The sequence below is a fragment of the Zosterops lateralis genome (assembly GCF_965231275.1).
Source record: "Zosterops lateralis genome assembly, chromosome: 34".
Lineage (NCBI taxonomy): Eukaryota > Metazoa > Chordata > Aves > Passeriformes > Zosteropidae > Zosterops > Zosterops lateralis.
Window position 1 is genome coordinate 1,056,596 of NC_139794.1, and position 15,666 is coordinate 1,072,261.

Here is a 15,666-nt window from a genome sequence, read left to right on the forward strand (position 1 = left end):
TCAGGCCACCTCCAACAGTGTCCCCATGTCCTCTGGTGCCACCTCCATGTCTCCCACCTCTGCCATCTTTGTCCCCATGTCCAGAGGTGACATCTTCATCTTCCTCCTCCTATTGCTCCTCCTCCTCCTCCTCCTCTTCTTCCTCCTTCTTCTCCTCCTCCTTCTCCTCTTTCTCCTCCTCCTCCTCCTCCTCCCGTTGTTGTCCCCAGTCCCTGGTGACGGAGAAGGGCTCCCCGTGCCCGGGGACGATGACCTGGGCCGTGCCCAGCAGGGCGTGTCGGCTGCGCCGCTGCCCGGGGGGGTCCTCGCTCAGGGTCTCCCACTCCTCGCGCCCGTCGTGGCCCCTCTGCTCGTCCTGGAGCCGCTCAAAGGTGTCCCCGGCCACGGCCACCGTCCCCAGGGACGTCCCCGAGGCCACCAGGGACACGTGGGCGCGGGTGTGGCCCGGGGTGGGGATCACCTGAGGGACAAGGGGATATTTAGATGTATTTTTTAATAATATTTGTATTTATATATATATATATATGTATGTCTGCATATACATAATGTATATTTGATACATTTTTAAATTTTATATATTTATATATCTTTACATATATTTATATATATTTATATATAATTACATATATTTATATATATTTATACATTTTAATATATATTTTAATATAAATACATAGATACTATATTTCATATATAATATATAATTAATATAATATAATATAATTTAATTTAATGTAATATAATATAACATAACATAATGTAATATATCAATAATGTATCTTAAGATTTTTTTATATATTTGTTTATATGTTTTTTATATTTTAAATATAAATATATATAATATATACTATATTTTATATATAAATATATAATATAATATATATTATATATAATAGAAAATAATATTATATTGTTATAATAAAATACTATATCCTATTTATATATATATATTTACATATAAATGTATAATATAATACATATATTATATTTATAACATAACCTATGTTTAATATATTTTAAAATATGCTTTTATATATTTATTTATATACTTATATATATATATTATATTTTACATATATATTTTTTTTAATATATTTCTTTTTTCTTATATATATATATATTTCTGGGGTTTTTTTTACACTTCGGGGGTATTTTTTGGGGGTAATTTCTGGGGTGTTTTTGCCAATTCCCGTGCAGTTTTTGGGGCTAATTTCTGTATTTTTCCGCCATTTTTGTTGCAGTTTTTGGGGCTATTTTTGGGGCTAATTTCTGCATTTCCCACCCAATTTGGGTGCAGTTTTGGGGGCTATTTTTGGGGCAAATTTCTGATTTTTCCAGCCATTTTTGGGGAGATTTTTGAGGGAATTTCTGGGTTTTTTTTTTTTTTCATTTTCAAGGGTATTTTTTGGGAATAATTTCTGCATTTTCCACCCAATTTGGGTGCAGTTTTTGGGGCTATTTTTGGGGCTAATTTCTGCATTTCCCACCCAATTTTGGTGCAGTTTTTGGGGCTACTTTTGGGGCTAATTTCTGCATTTCCCACCCAATCTGGGTGCAGTTTTTTGTGTGTCTGAGCAGATTCTGGCTCTCACCTCCAGGTGCCCGGGGTGCAGCACGAGGGGCACGCCCTGGGCCAGCCCCTGGGGCAGGTACAGCCCCCGGCCCCGGCTCAGGTCGAAGCCCATCAGCAGCGAGGCCTGCGGGAACAGGTTCACGTTCCCCGCGTGGTCCGAGTGCCCGTGGGTGACAATGACGTGGGTGACGTCAGCGGGGGACACCTGGGGGGATAAATAAATACAGGGTGACAGTGACGTGGGTGACAATGACGTGGGTGACGTCATTGGGGGACACCTGGGGAGAGACAGACAGGGTGACGTCATCGGGGGACACCTGGGGAGAGACAGGGTGACAGTGACGTGGGTGACGTCATCGGGGGACACCTGGGGAGAGACAGGGTGACAGTGACATGGGTGACCTCAGCGGGGGACACTGGGGAGAGACAGACAGGGTGACAGTGACGTGGGTGACCTCAGCGGGGGACACCTGGGGACAGACAGGGTGACAATGACGTGGGTGACGTCATCGGGGGACACCTGGGGAGAGACAGACAGAGTGACGTCATTGGGGGACACCTGGGGAGAGACAGACAGGGTGACGTCATCGGGGGACACCTGGGGAGAGACAGGGTGACAATGACGTGGGTGACGTCATCAGGGGACACCTGGGGAGAGACAGGGTGACAATGACATGGGTGACGTCATTGGGGGACACCTGGGGAGAGACAGACAGAGTGACGTCATTGGGGGACACCTGGGGAGAGACAGACAGGGTGACGTCATCAGGGGACACCTGGGGAGAGACAGGGTGACAATGACGTGGGTGACGTCATCGGGGGACAGCTGGGAGAATAAATAAATACAGGGTGACATCATCGGGGGACACCTGTGACAAAAACAGGGTGACAGTGACGTGGGTGACAATGACGTGGGTGACATCAGCGGGGGACACCTGGGGAGAGACAGACAGGGTGACAGTGATGTGGGTGACCTCAGCGGGGGACACCTGGGGAGAGACAGACAGGGTGACAGTGATGTGGGTGACCTCAGCGGGGGACACCTGGGGGAATAAATACAGGGTGACAGTGACGTGGGTGACGTCATTGGGGGACACCTGGGGAAAGACAGGGTGACAGTGACATGGGTGACAATGACATGGGTGACGTCATCAGGGGACACCTGGGGAAAGGCAAGGTGACAATGACATGGGTGACGTCATCACCTGTGGGAAATACAGGCTGACAGTGACATGAGTTAATATAAATCATATTATATATATATGTATACTTTAATACACATTATATCATATATTACAAACACTTAATAATTATATATTACTATAATTATTACTATAATTACTATATATATACTATATTTATAGTATATAAATATACTAATATATATACTATAATTATTACTATAATTACTATATATATACTATATTTAAAGTATATAAATATACTAATATATATACTATAATTATTACTATAATTACTATACATATACTATATTTATAGTATATAAATATACTAATATATATACTACAATTATCACTATAATTACTATTTTACAGTGATGTAAAATAACGCAATAATATAACTTAATAGCATCGCCAACAACAATTACTTAACACCAAATAACCATCAACCACAACTAACAACAAAACCACAAAAAACACCTCAATAATTCCAATTTAACCCCTAATTTAATAACAAAACGAGTGGATTTTTGGCACAAAAAAACACCTCAATAATTCCAATTTAACCCCTAATTTAATAACAAAACGAGTGGATTTTTGGCACAAAAAACACCTCAATAATTCCAATTTAACCCCTAATTTAATAACAAAAAAAGCGGATTTTTGGCACAAAAAACACCTCAATAATTCCAATTTAACCCCTAATTTAATAACAAAACGAGTGGATTTTTGGCACAAAAAAACACCTCAATAATTCCAATTTAACCCCTAATTTAATAACAAAACGAGTGGATTTTTGGCACAAAAAAACACCTCAATAATTCCAATTTAACCCCTAATTTAATAACAAAACGAGTGGATTTTTGGCACAAAAAAACACCTCAATAATTCCAATTTAACCCCTAATTTAATAACAAAACGAGTGGATTTTTGGCACAAAAAAACACCTCAATAATTCCAATTTAACCCCTAATTTAATAACAAAACGAGTGGATTTTTGGCACAAAAAACACCTCAATAATTCCAATTTAACCCCTCATTTCCCCCCAAAAGGAGCGGATTTTTGGCTCACCCCGTGCTCCTGCAGCATCCCTGGCAGGGAGTCCCTGATCCAGGGCCCGCCGGTGTCCACCAGCACGGTGAGCGCTCCCCCGTGAACGAGGGTCACCGACCCGTCCGCGCGCACCGACCCCGCGGGGCCGCGCTCGGTAAATCCTGCCTGGAGAACGTGGACCGAGTACAGCGGGCCCGGGATGGACACACAGCCCAGGGGGGCCAGCTGAAACCCTCGTGGCATCCCTGGGAAAGGGAAAAATTAGGTTAAAGGGGGTTAAATGGGGTTTAAAGGGGGTTACAGGGGGTTTAAATGGGGTTAAAGGGGGTTAAATGGGGTTTAAATGGGGTTTGGGGGGTTATAATGGGGTTAGGAGGAGTTTGATTGGGGGTTAAGGGGGTTTAAATGGGGTTTGGAGGGGTTAAATGGGGTTAAAGAGGGTTAAAGTGGGTTAAATGGGGTCACGGGAGGTTATAATGGGGTTAAATGGGGTTTAAAGGGGGTTATAATGGGGTTAGGAGGAGTTTGATTGGGGGTTAAGGGGGTTTAAATGGGGTTAAAGGGGGTTTAGGGGGTTTAAAGGGGGTTACAGGGGGTTAAAGGGGTTTCAATAGGGGCTTGTGGGGGGTTTAGAGGGGGTTTGGGGGGATTAGGGGGAGTTTGAATGGGGGTTTAGGGGGTTAAAGAGGGTTTGGAGGGGGTTAAAGGGGGTTTAAAGGGGATTTGGGGGGTTTAAATGGGGTTAAAGGGGGTTTTGGGGGGTTATAATGGGGTTAGGAGGAGTTTGGGGGTTAAGGGGGTTAAAGGAGGTTTGGGGGGGTGTAAAGGGGGTTTAAATGGGGTTAAAGGGGGTTTGGGGGGGTTATAATGGGGTTAAAGGGGGTTTGGAGGGTTTTAAATGGGGTTAAAGTGGGGTTTAAATGGAGTTGGGGGGTTAAATGGGGTTAAAGGGGGTTTAAATGGGATTTGGGGGAGTTAGAGGGAGTTTGGGGGGGTTAAATGGGGTTTGGGGGAGTTAAATGGGGTTTGGGGGAGATGAGGGGGAGTTTGAATGGGGGTTTAGGGGTGTTAAAGAGGGTTTGGGGGGACTAAATGGGGTTTAAAGGGGGTTTGAGGGGGTTACAGGGGGTTAAATGGGGTTAAAAGGGGGTTTGGGGGGATTAGGGGGAGTTTGAATGGGGGTTTAGGAGGGTTAAAGGGGGTTTGGGGTGTTCAAATGGGATTTGGGGGGGTTAAAATAGGATTTTGGGAGGTTAAATGGGGTTAAAAGAGGGGTTAAATGGAGTTAAAGTGAGGTTAAATGGGGTTTGGGGGGATTAAATGGGGGTCCAATGGGGTTTGGGGGACCCCGCGGGGCCGCGCTCGGTAAATCCTGCCTGGAGAACATGGACCGAGTACAGCGGGCCCGGGATGGACACAGAGCCCAGGGGGGCCAGCTGAAACCCTCGTGGCATCCCTGAGGTGGGGAAAATATGGATTAAATTGGGGTTAAATGGGGTTAAATGGGGTTAAAATTGGGTTAAAGGGGGTTTAAATGGGATTTGGGGAAGTTAGAGGGAGTTTGGAGAGGGTTAAATGGGGTTTGAGGTTGGTTAAAGGGGATTTAGGGGCTTAAAGGGAGTTTAAAGGATGCTTAAAGGGGGTTTGGGGAGGTTAAATGGGGTTTGGGGGGATTAGGGGGAGGTTTAAATGAGGTTTGGGGGGTTATAATGGGGTTAAAGGGGGTTTAAAGGGGGTTTGGGGGGTTTAAATGGGATTTGAGGGGTTTAAATGGCGTATGGGAGGGTTAAAAGGGAGGTTTAAAGGGGATTTTGGGGCAAATCGGGGGGTCCAATGGGGTTTGGGGCACCCCGCGGGGCCGCGCTCGGTAAATCCTGCCTGGAGAACATAGACCGAGTACAGGGGGCCGGGGATGGACACAGAGCCCAGGGGGGCCAGCTGAAACCCTCGTGGCATCCCTAGGACACGGGAAAACAGGGTTATTGGGTGTAAATTTGGGTTAAATGGGGTTTGGGGGAGTTCGAATGGGGTTAAATTGGGTTTAAAGGGGGTTTGGGGGGGTTAAATGGGGTTTGGAGGGGTTAAATGGGGTTAAAACGGGGAGTTAGAGGGGGTTTGGGGTGTTTAAATGGGATTTGGGGGGTTAAAGGGGGTTTAAATGGGATTTGGGGGAGTTAGAGGGAGTTTGGGGGGTTAAAGGGGGTTTGGGGGGGTTATAATGGGGTTAAAGGGGGTTTGGAGGGTTTTAAATGGGGTTAAAGGGGGTTAAAGTGGGGTTTAAATGGGATTTGGGGGTGTTAAAGGGGGTTTAAATGGGGTTTGTGGGGGGTTAAAAGGGGATTTGGGGGAGTTAAATGGAGTTTGGAGGGATAGGAGGAGTTTGAATGGGGTTTAGGGGGGTTAAAGGGGGTTTAAATGGAGTTTGGGGGGTTTAAAGGGGGTTACAGGGGGTTAAAGGGAGTTTAATAGGGGTTTGTGGGGCTTGAATGGGATTTAGGGGGGAATTGGGGGATTAAAGGTGGTTTAAATAGGGTTTAAAGGGGTTTGGAGGGGTTTAAATGGGGTTGGGGGGTATTAGGTGGAGTTTGAATGGGGGTTTAGGGGGTTAAAAGGGTTTAAGTGGTATTTGGGGGGGTTTAAATGGGCATTTAGGGGAGTTAAATGGAGTTTGGGGGGGGATTAAAGGTGATTTGGAGGGTTAATTGGGTCCAATGGGGTTTGGGGGACCCCGCCTGGAGAACATGGACCGAGTACAGGGGGCCGGGGATGGAGAGACAGCCCAGGGGGGCCAGCTGAAATCCTTGTGGCATCCCTGGGACATGGGAAAACAGGGGTTATTGGGGTTAAATTGGGGTTAAAGGGGGTTTGGGGGAGTTCGAATGGGGTTAAATTGGGTTTAAAGGGGGTTTGGAGGGGTTAAATGGGCTTTGTGGGGAGTTAAATGGGGTTAAAGGGGGCTTAAAGGGGGTTTGGGGGGATTAGGAGGAGTTTAAATGGGGTTTTGGGGGTTTAAATGGGATTTGTGGGGAGTTAAATGGGTGAAAAAGGAGTTTAAATGGGGTTTAGGGGTTTAAATGGGATTTGGAGGGGTTAAATGGGGTTTGGGGGGTTATATGGGGTTAAAATGGGGAGTTAGAGGGGGTTTGGGGTGTTTAAATGGGGTTTGGGAGGGATTGGGGGAGTTTGAATAGGGGTTTAGGGGGGGTTAAATGGGGTTTTGGGGGATTAGAGGGAATTTGAATGGGGGGTTAGGGGGTTAAAGGGGGTTTAAATGGAGTTTGGGGGGGTTAAATGGGGTTTGGGGTAGTTTAAATGGGGTCTGGGGGGGATTTAAAGGGAATTTGGGACCCCCCCCCCATGTTCCCTCAATGGTCTCCCCCATTTCCCCTCATTCTCCACCAATGTCCCCTCAGTGTCCCCTCAATGTCCCCACAATGTCCCCTCAGTGTCCCCCTCACTGTCCCCTCAGAGACTCCCCTCAATGTCCCCTCAGTGTCCCCCCTCAATGTTCCCTCAGTGTCCCCTCACTGTCCCCTCACTGTCCCCCTCAATGTCCCCTCAGTGTCCCCTCACTGTCCCCCCAATTCCCCCCCGTTCCCCCCAATGGTTTCCCCCCACGCCGTTACCTCCACGCGTCTCCAGCCCGCGCATGCGCAGTGCCCGCCAAACCCCGCCTCCCTTTCCCGCCTTTTCGCAGGTCCTGACAGGGCTGTAACAATCCCAATTCACCGCCACCTCCCACGCCTTCCACAAATCTCAATTTATTTTTACACCACATTACATATCACTATAATCATTGTCGCGGGTATATTTAGTTGATTTAATGGCGATTCACCCTCTTTTTTTTGATAATAAATAGGTACCGTCCAGGACCCGCGACAGGGGAAGGCGGAGCCCCAACATGGCGGCCTCTCTAAGGGGCCGCGCCAAGATGGCGGCGGCGGCAGCGGTTTGAAATAGCGGTCGGGGCTCTCCGCGGTTTTTTATCCCCTTTTTAGGGGCTTTTCCCCCCTTTGAGGGACTCGGGGAGAAATGGCGGAGGAAAAGAAGCTGAAACTGAGCCACACGCTGCTGCCCGCCGAGTCCATGAAGGTGATGGCGGAGGCCATGGGGGTGCCGGGGGTCCCTGAGGAGACGTGTCAGCTCCTGGCTGAGGAGGCCAGTTACCGCCTCAAGGAGGTGGCGCAGGTGAGGGGGAAAAACCCCAAAATTTGTGGGGTGGGAAGGGGGAAAGGACCCCTTTAAATCCCTCAGGTTTGGGGTTGGGGATGGGCAGGGGGAGACACAGAAATTTGGGTGTTGGGACACCCTAAAAGGTCAAAATTCGCCAAAAAAAATCCGTTTTCTGCCTCTCACGCCATCGCCAGATCTGTCCTGAATTCCTAATTTCCTCCTAAATCTACTTTTCTTCCCATGTTCCCATTCTGCACCTCCTTTTTTCCCTCAAAATCCTCCTTTTCACCCCTTAATTCCTCCCCAAATCTCCTTTTCTCCCCCTTTTCCCCTTTTTCATCACTTTTCTCTTCATTTTTCTCACTTAAAACACTTTTCCCCTTCTTTTTCTGATTTTTTTCACCCTAAACCCATTTTTCCCCTCAAACCCACTTCAGTCCGTTATTAAATCCCATTTTTTTCCTCCAAATCCCATTTTTTCTTTCAAACTCTTCCCTAAACCTCCTTTTCACCCCTTAATTCATCCCAAAAATCTCATTTTTCCCCTCCTAAACCCCTTTTTCATCACTTTTCTCCTAATTTTCCTAATTAAAAACACTTTTCTCCCTTTTTTCCTCTTTTTTCCTCTTTTTTCCTCTTTTTTCCTCTTTTTTTCCTCTTTTTTTTCCTCTTTTTTCCTCTTTTTTCCACCTTTTTTCCTCAACCCCCCCCCAGTCCTTTATTAAATCCCATTTTTTCCCTCCAAATCCAAATTTTTCCCCAAAAAACCTTTTTTTCTCCCTAATTCCTCCCCAAAATCTCCTTTTCTCCTCCTTTTCCCATCCTAAACCCCTTTTTCATAATTTTTCTCCTCATTTTCCTAATTTAAAACACTTTTCTCCCTTTTTTCCTCTTTTTTTTCCTCTTTTTTTCCTCTTTTCTTCCTCTTTTTTTCCCTCTTTTTTTCCTCTTTTTTTTTCCTCTTTTTTTTCCTCTTTTTTTCCCTCTTTTTTTCCTCTTTTTTTCTCTTTTTTATCCTCTTTTTTCCTCTTTTTTTTCCTCTTTTTTCCTCTTTTTTTTTTCCTCTTTTTTTTCCTCTTTTTTTTCCTCTTTTTTCCTCTTTTTTTCTCTTTTTTTTCCTCTTTTTTCCACCTTTTTTCCTCAAACCCCCCCCCAGTCCTTTATTAAATCCCATTTTTTCCCTCCAAATCCAAATTTTTTCCCCAAAAAACCCTTTTTTTCTCCCTAATTTCTCCTAAAAATCTCTTTTTTTTTCCCCACAGGACGCTCTGAAATTTATGCACATGGGAAAAAGAAGAAAACTCACAACAGGGGACGTGGATTTCGCCCTGAAATTGAAAAATGTGGAGGTAAAACGGCCCAAAAATTGAAAAAAATGCTTTCAAAATCAATAAAATTCCCATTTAAATTGTGGGACACCTTCAGGGAATTGAGGGAATCCCAAAAATTGGAAGAAATTCCCAGAAAACGAGGGGGAAAATCTGCAAAATCCAGAGAAATTCGTCCAAATTTGGGAAAAAATCCCCAAAATTGAGGGAAAAAACTCAAATTTGAGGGGAAAAAACCCAAATTTGAGGGAAAAAAACCAAATTTGAGGGGAAAAAAAAACAAAATTGAGGGGAAAAAACCTCAAATTTGAGGGAAAAAAACCAAATTTGAGGGAAAAAAACCCCAAATTTGAGGGAAAAAAACCCAAATTTGAGGGGAAAAAACCCAAATTTGAGGGAAAAAAAAAAAAAAACAAAATTGAGGGAAAAAAAAAACAAAATTGAGGGAAAAAAACCAAAATTGAGGGAAAAAACCCCCAAATTTGAGGGAAAAATAACCTCAAAATTGAGGGAAAAAAACTCAAATTTGAGGGAAAAACCCCAAATTTGAGGGGAAAAACCCCAAATTTGAGGGAAAACCCCCCAAATTTGAGGGAAAAAACTCAAATTTGAGGAAAAAACCTCAAATTTGAGGGAAAAAAACTCAAATTTGAGGGAAAAAACCCCAAATTTGAGGGAAAAAAACCAAATTTGAGGGAATTTTGCCCAAAAGGGAGTGAAACACCCTCAAAATCAAAGAAAAGGTCCCAAAAATTGAGGGAAAAACCCCAAAATTGAGAAAAATTCCCATAAAATGAAGAGAAATCCTTTCAAAACTGAGGGAAAATTCCCAAAATTGGGAGAAATTCTTAGAAAATTGAGGGAAATTCCCACAAAATTGAGGGAAAACCTCCAAAAACTGAGGGAAACTCCCAAAATTGGGTGAAATTCCCACAAAATCGAGGCAAAACTTCCCAAAATTGAGGGAAATTCCCATAAAATTGAGGGGAAACTTCCCAAAATTGAGAAAAACTCCTCCAAAAATGGGGGAAATACCCTGAAAATCAAGGAAAATTCAGGGAAATCCTCCCCAAACCCACAAAAAACCTTTAGAAAACACCCAAAAATCGAGGAAAAATTCCCTGAAAATTCAGGATTTTTTCCCAAAATCCAGAAAATTTCCCCAAAATCCTGGATTTTTTTCCAAAAATCCCATTTTTTCTCTAATTTCCAGCCCCTGTACGGGTTCCACGCCCAGGAGTTCATCCTGAGGGAAAACCTCCCAAAATTGAGAGAAATTCCCCAAAATTGGGTGAAATTCCCATTAAATGAAGAGAAAACCTCCCCAAACTGAGGGAAAATGACCAAAATTGGGAGAAATTCTCAGAAAATTGAGGGAAATTCCCACAAATTTGAGGGAAAATTTCCCAAAACTGAGGGAAACTCCCCAAAATTGGGTGAAATTCCCATTAAATGAAGAGAAAACCTCCCAAAATTGAGGGAAATTCCCATTAAATGAAGAGAAAACCTCCCAAAACTGAGGGAAACTCATGAAAATCGAGGGAAAACTTCCCAAAATTGAGGGAAATTCCCATAAAACTGAGGGAAAACCTCCCAAAACTGAGGGAAACTTCAAAATTCAGGAGGAAACTCCCAGAAAATTGAAGGAAATTCCCCCAAAATTGAGGGAAATCTCCACAAATCCACAGGAACAGCCCCGAAAATCAAGGAAAAACCCCTGAAAATTCAGGATTTTTTCCCAAAATGCAGGAAATTCCCCCAAAAATCCCATTTTTTTCTCTAATTTCAGCCCCTGTAGGGGTTCCACGCCCAGGAGTTCATCCTGAGGGAAAACCTCCCCAAAATTGAGAGAAATTCCCCAAAATTGGGTGAAATTCCCACAAAATCGAGGCAAAACTTCCCAAAATTGAGGGAAATTCCCATAAAATTGAGAGAAAACCCCCAAAACTGAGGGAAACTCCCCAAAACTGGGGGAAATTTCCACAAAATCAAAGAAAATCCCACCAAAATTAAGGAAAATCCCCCCCGAACCCACAAAAACCTTTAGAAAACACCCAAAAATCGAGGAAAAATTCCCTGAAAATTCAGGATTTTTTCCCAAAATCCAGAATTTTTCCCTAAAATCCCATTTTTTTCCTCTATTTCCAGCCCCTGTACGGGTTCCATGCCCAGGAGTTCATCCTGGGGGAAAACCTCCCCAAAATCCAAGAGAAAACTGCACAAAATTGAGTCAAAACCTCCGAAAACTGAGGGAAATTCTCAGAAAACTGAGGGAAATTCCCCAAAATTGGAGAAAAATTCCCACAAAATCGAGGCAAAACTTCCCAAAATTGAAGGAAATTCCCCCAAAATTGAGAGAAATCCCCAAAACTGGGGAAAATTTCCACAAAATCAAGGGAAAACCTTCCAAAACTGAGCAAAACTCTTCCAAAATTGGGGAAAATCCCCCCCGAACTCCCAGAAACCTTTAAAAAACACCCAAAAATCGAGGAAAAATTCCCTGAAAATTCAGGATTTTTTCCCAAAATCCAGAATTTTTCCCTAAAATCCCATTTTTTTCTCTATTTCCAGCCCCTGTACGGGTTCCACGCGCAGGAGTTCATCCCGTTCCGCTTCGCCAGCGGGGGAGGGAGGGAACTTTATTTCTACGAGGAGAAGGAGGTGGAGCTGAGCGACATCATCAACACCCCCCTGCCCAGGGTGCCCCTCGACGTCTGCCTCAAGGGTGGGAAAATTGGGATTTTTGGGGATTTTTTGGGATTTTAGAGGATTTTTTGGGAATTTTCAGGGATTTTTTGGGGAATTTTTGGGGATTTTGGGGATTTTTGGTGGAATTTGGGAATTTTTTGGGGTTTTTTGGGGTTTGGGGGGATTTTGGGGAAATTATGGGGAATTTTGGAGGATTTTTTTTGGAATTTTGGGGGATTTTGGGGGGTTTTGGAGGGTTATGGGGGGATTTTTTAGGGATTTTTGAGGATTTTTGGGGGTTTGGGGGATTTTTTGGGGTTTTGGGGGGATTTTGGGGAATTTCCGGGGATTTCAGAGGATTTTTTTGGGGATTTTTGGGGGGATTTTGGGATTTCGGAGGATTTTTTTGGGAATTTTGGGGTATTTTTGGGGGTTTTGGAGGGTTATGGGGGGATTTTTTGGGGAATTTTCAGGGATTTCAGAGGATTTTTTTTTTTTTTGATTTTTGGGGGGATTTTGAGAATTCTGGGGGATTTGAGGGGATTTTGGGATTTCAGAGGATTTTTTAGGGAATTTTCGGGGATTTCGGAGGATTTTTTAGGGATTTTTGGGGTATTTTTGGGGGGTTTTGGAGGGTTATGGGGGAGTTTTTGGGGAATTTTTGGGGATTTCAGAGGATTTTTTAGGGATTTTTGGGGGGATTTGGGGGGAATTTGGGGGATTTGGGGGGATTTTGGGATTTCAGAGGATTTTTTAGGGAATTTTCAGGAATTTCAGAGAATTTTTGGGGGGATTTTTGGAGGGATTTGGGGGGATTTTGGAGGATTTTTTGGGGGGATTTTTGGGGGGATTTTGGAGGATTTTAGAGGAATTTTTTCTGGATTTTTGGGGGGGATTTTGGGATTTCAGAGAATTTTTTGGGGATTTTTTGGGGGGATTTTTTGGGGGGATTTTGGAGGATTTTAGAGGAATTTTTTCTGGATTTTTGGGGGGGATTTTGGGATTTCAGAGGATTTTTTAGGGAATTTTCAGGGATTTCGGAGAATTTTTTAGGGATTTTTGGGGGATTTTGGGGATTTCAGAGGATTTTTTGGGGATTTTTTGGGATTTCTGGGGAGATTTGGGGGGTTTGGGGATTTTTTGGGGTTTTGGGGGGATTTGGGGGAAATTATGGGGAATTTCGGAGGATTTTTTGGGGAATTTTTGAGATTTCAGAGGATTTTTGGGGGGATTTTGGAGGATTTTTTTGGGAATTTTCAGGGATTTCAGAGGATTTTAGAGGAATTTTTTTTTTTGATTTTTGGGGGGATTTGGGGGGATTTTGGGGGATTTCAGAGGATTTTTTTGGGAATTTTCGGGGATTTTTTGGGGAATTTTTGAGGATTTTTTTTTTTTTTTTGGGGGGGGGATTTTGGGATTTCAGAGGATTTTTTGGGGAATTTTTGGGGATTTCAGAGGATTTTAGAGGAATTTTTTTTTTTGGGGGGGGGATTTTGGGATTTCAGAGGATTTTTTGGGGAATTTTTGGGGGTTCTGGAGAGTTCTGGGGGGATTTTTTGGGATTTTGGGGGATTTGGGGGATTTTTTGGGGAATTTTTGGGGATTTCAGAGGATTTTTTTGGGGATTTTTTGGGGATTTCAGAGGATTTTTTAGGGAATTTTCGGGGATTTCAGAGGATTTTTGGGGGAATTTCGGGATTTTGGGGATTTTTGGGGATTTTTAGGGGATTTTTTTGGGGGGTTTGGAATTTTGGAGGATGTTATGGGGGGTTTAGGGGGAATTTTGGGGATTTGGGTGGGATTTGGGGAGGTTTTTAGGGGATTTTGGGGGGGTTTCTGGGGGGATTTTGGGATCTCAGAGGATTTTTTAGGGAATTTTTGGGGATTTCGGAGAATTTTTTTGGGATTTTTTGGGGAATTTTAGGGGATTTTGGGGGATCCTGGGGGATTTTGGGGATTTCTGGGGAGATTTGGTGGGATTTTGGGGTGAGTTGGGGAATTTTAGGGGAATTCTGGGGGGTTTGGGAGGAATTTTGGGGGAGTTTTGGGAATTTTGGAGGGTTTTGGGGGGAATTTCGGGGTATTTGGGGATTTTTGGGGGGATTTTCGGGGGATTTGGGAGACTTTTGGGGATTTGGGTGGGATTTTGGGGGGTTTTTAGGGGATTTTGGGGGAGTTCTGGGGGGTTTGGGGGGATTTCGGGAGGATTTGGGGGGATTTAGGAGTTTTGGGGGGTTTTGGGGAGTTCTGGGGGGATTTTCTGGGGGGAATTTGGGATTTTTGGGGGGATTTTGGGGAATTTTAGAAGATGTTCTGGGGAGTTTGAAGGTGAATTTTGGAGGAATTTTGAGGGGAATTTTGGGGAAATTTGGAGAATTTGGAAGGAAATTTTGGGGCAATTTTTGGGGAATTTTGGGGGGATTTTGGAGAATTTGGAGGGAAATTTTGGGAGAATTTGGAGGGGAATTTTGGGGCAATTTTTGAGGAATTTTGAGGGAATTTGGAGGGAAATTTTGGGGGGATTTGGCGGGGAATTTTGGGGCAATTTTCGGGAAATTTGGAGGGGAATTTTGGGAGAAATTTTGGGTTAATTTAGAGCAAAATTTTGTGCCGATTTACAAATTCTATGCTGAATTTCCAACAATTAATTCAAATTTTTCACGTCAATCCTTCAACCTCCTTATACCAACCTCAACACCACGAATTTAACAACCCTGGAGCTGATTTTGGGTTGCCCTTCACCCTAAAAATCCCATTTTTTTGTGTCTTTTCTTTCAGCCCACTGGCTCAGCATCGAGGGCGTTCAACCCGCCATCCCCGAAAACCCCCCTCCAGGTGCTTTCACCCCCCAAATCTGGGGGTTTATCCCACCCCACACAATCTGGGGACCCCCAGGAAGGTTTTGGGCTCCCCCTGACTTTGTTTTTTGCCCCCAAAAAAAGCCCCCAAGGAGCAGCAAAAGGCCGAGGCCACGGAGCCCCTGAAATCGGCCAAGCCCGGCCAGGAGGACGAGGGGAACCCCAAAGGGAAAGGGGCCCCGGGGGCCGGGGGGGATGGAAAAGGTGAGATTTGGGGGGATTTTGGGGGATTTGGGGGATTTAAAAGGAATTTTGGGGGGTTTGGGGGGGATTTGGGGGGTTTAAAAGGGGGATTTTGGGGGGTTTGGGGGGATTTAAGGGGGGATTTTGGGAGGTTTTAGTGGAATTTAAGGTGGTTAAGGGAGATTTTTTGGGGTTTGGGGGGGGTTTGGAGTGGTTTGGGGGGGATTTGGGGTTATTTGGGGGATTTAAAAGGGGGATTTTGGGAGGGTTTAAGGGAGATTTGGGGGGATTTGGGGGATTTTGAGGGAGATTTGGGGGGTTTGGGGGGGATTTGGGGGATTTTGGGAGGTTTAAGGGAGATTTTTGGGGGGATTTGGAGGAATTTGAGAGATTTAAAAGGAGATTTGGGGGGTTTTGGGGGGATTTAGGGAGATTTGGGGGAGATTTTGGGGGGATTTGGGGGATTTTGGGAGGTTTAAGGGGATTTTAGGGGGGTTTGAGGTGGTTTAAAGGAGATTTTTGAGGGGTTGGGGGAGATTTTGGGGGTTTGGGGGGTTTAAGGAAGATTTTTGGGGGTTTGGGGGGGTTTGGGGCTTTGGGGGGGATTTGGGGTTATTTAGGGGGTTTA

The 15,666-nt window shown here is 44.3% G+C and overlaps 2 protein-coding genes and 1 long non-coding RNA gene across 4 annotated transcripts in view; 1 reads left to right on the forward strand and 2 right to left on the reverse strand.

Moving 5' to 3' along the window:
- MBLAC1 (metallo-beta-lactamase domain containing 1) lies at window positions 1–7,711 on the reverse strand (the record flags this gene model as incomplete). Its single annotated transcript, XM_083881585.1, has 5 exons — window positions 1–66; window positions 221–460; window positions 1,593–1,778; window positions 3,827–4,053; window positions 7,672–7,711. The coding sequence occupies 5 exons, from the start codon at window positions 7,709–7,711 to the stop codon at window positions 1–3; spliced, it is 759 nt and encodes a 252-aa protein (XP_083737711.1).
- Window positions 7,711–15,666, forward strand: part of TAF6 (TATA-box binding protein associated factor 6) — a 22,263-nt gene continuing 14,307 nt past the window's right edge. For both annotated transcript variants that reach the window (XM_083881547.1, XM_083881548.1), the window contains exons 1-5: window positions 7,711–7,996; window positions 9,244–9,330; window positions 11,881–12,034; window positions 14,776–14,832; window positions 14,940–15,059. In XM_083881547.1, the coding sequence (XP_083737673.1) occupies window positions 7,841–7,996; window positions 9,244–9,330; window positions 11,881–12,034; window positions 14,776–14,832; window positions 14,940–15,059 (574 nt within the window). In that variant the 5' untranslated portion in view covers window positions 7,711–7,840. The remainder of the gene's footprint in view (window positions 7,997–9,243; window positions 9,331–11,880; window positions 12,035–14,775; window positions 14,833–14,939; window positions 15,060–15,666) is intronic.
- On the reverse strand, window positions 9,393–10,057 carry LOC310921484. Its single transcript, XR_014592141.1, has 3 exons — window positions 9,995–10,057; window positions 9,912–9,951; window positions 9,393–9,807 (listed from the first exon to the last, which is right to left on the reverse strand). It is a non-coding gene; the product is annotated as an uncharacterized lncRNA (long non-coding RNA).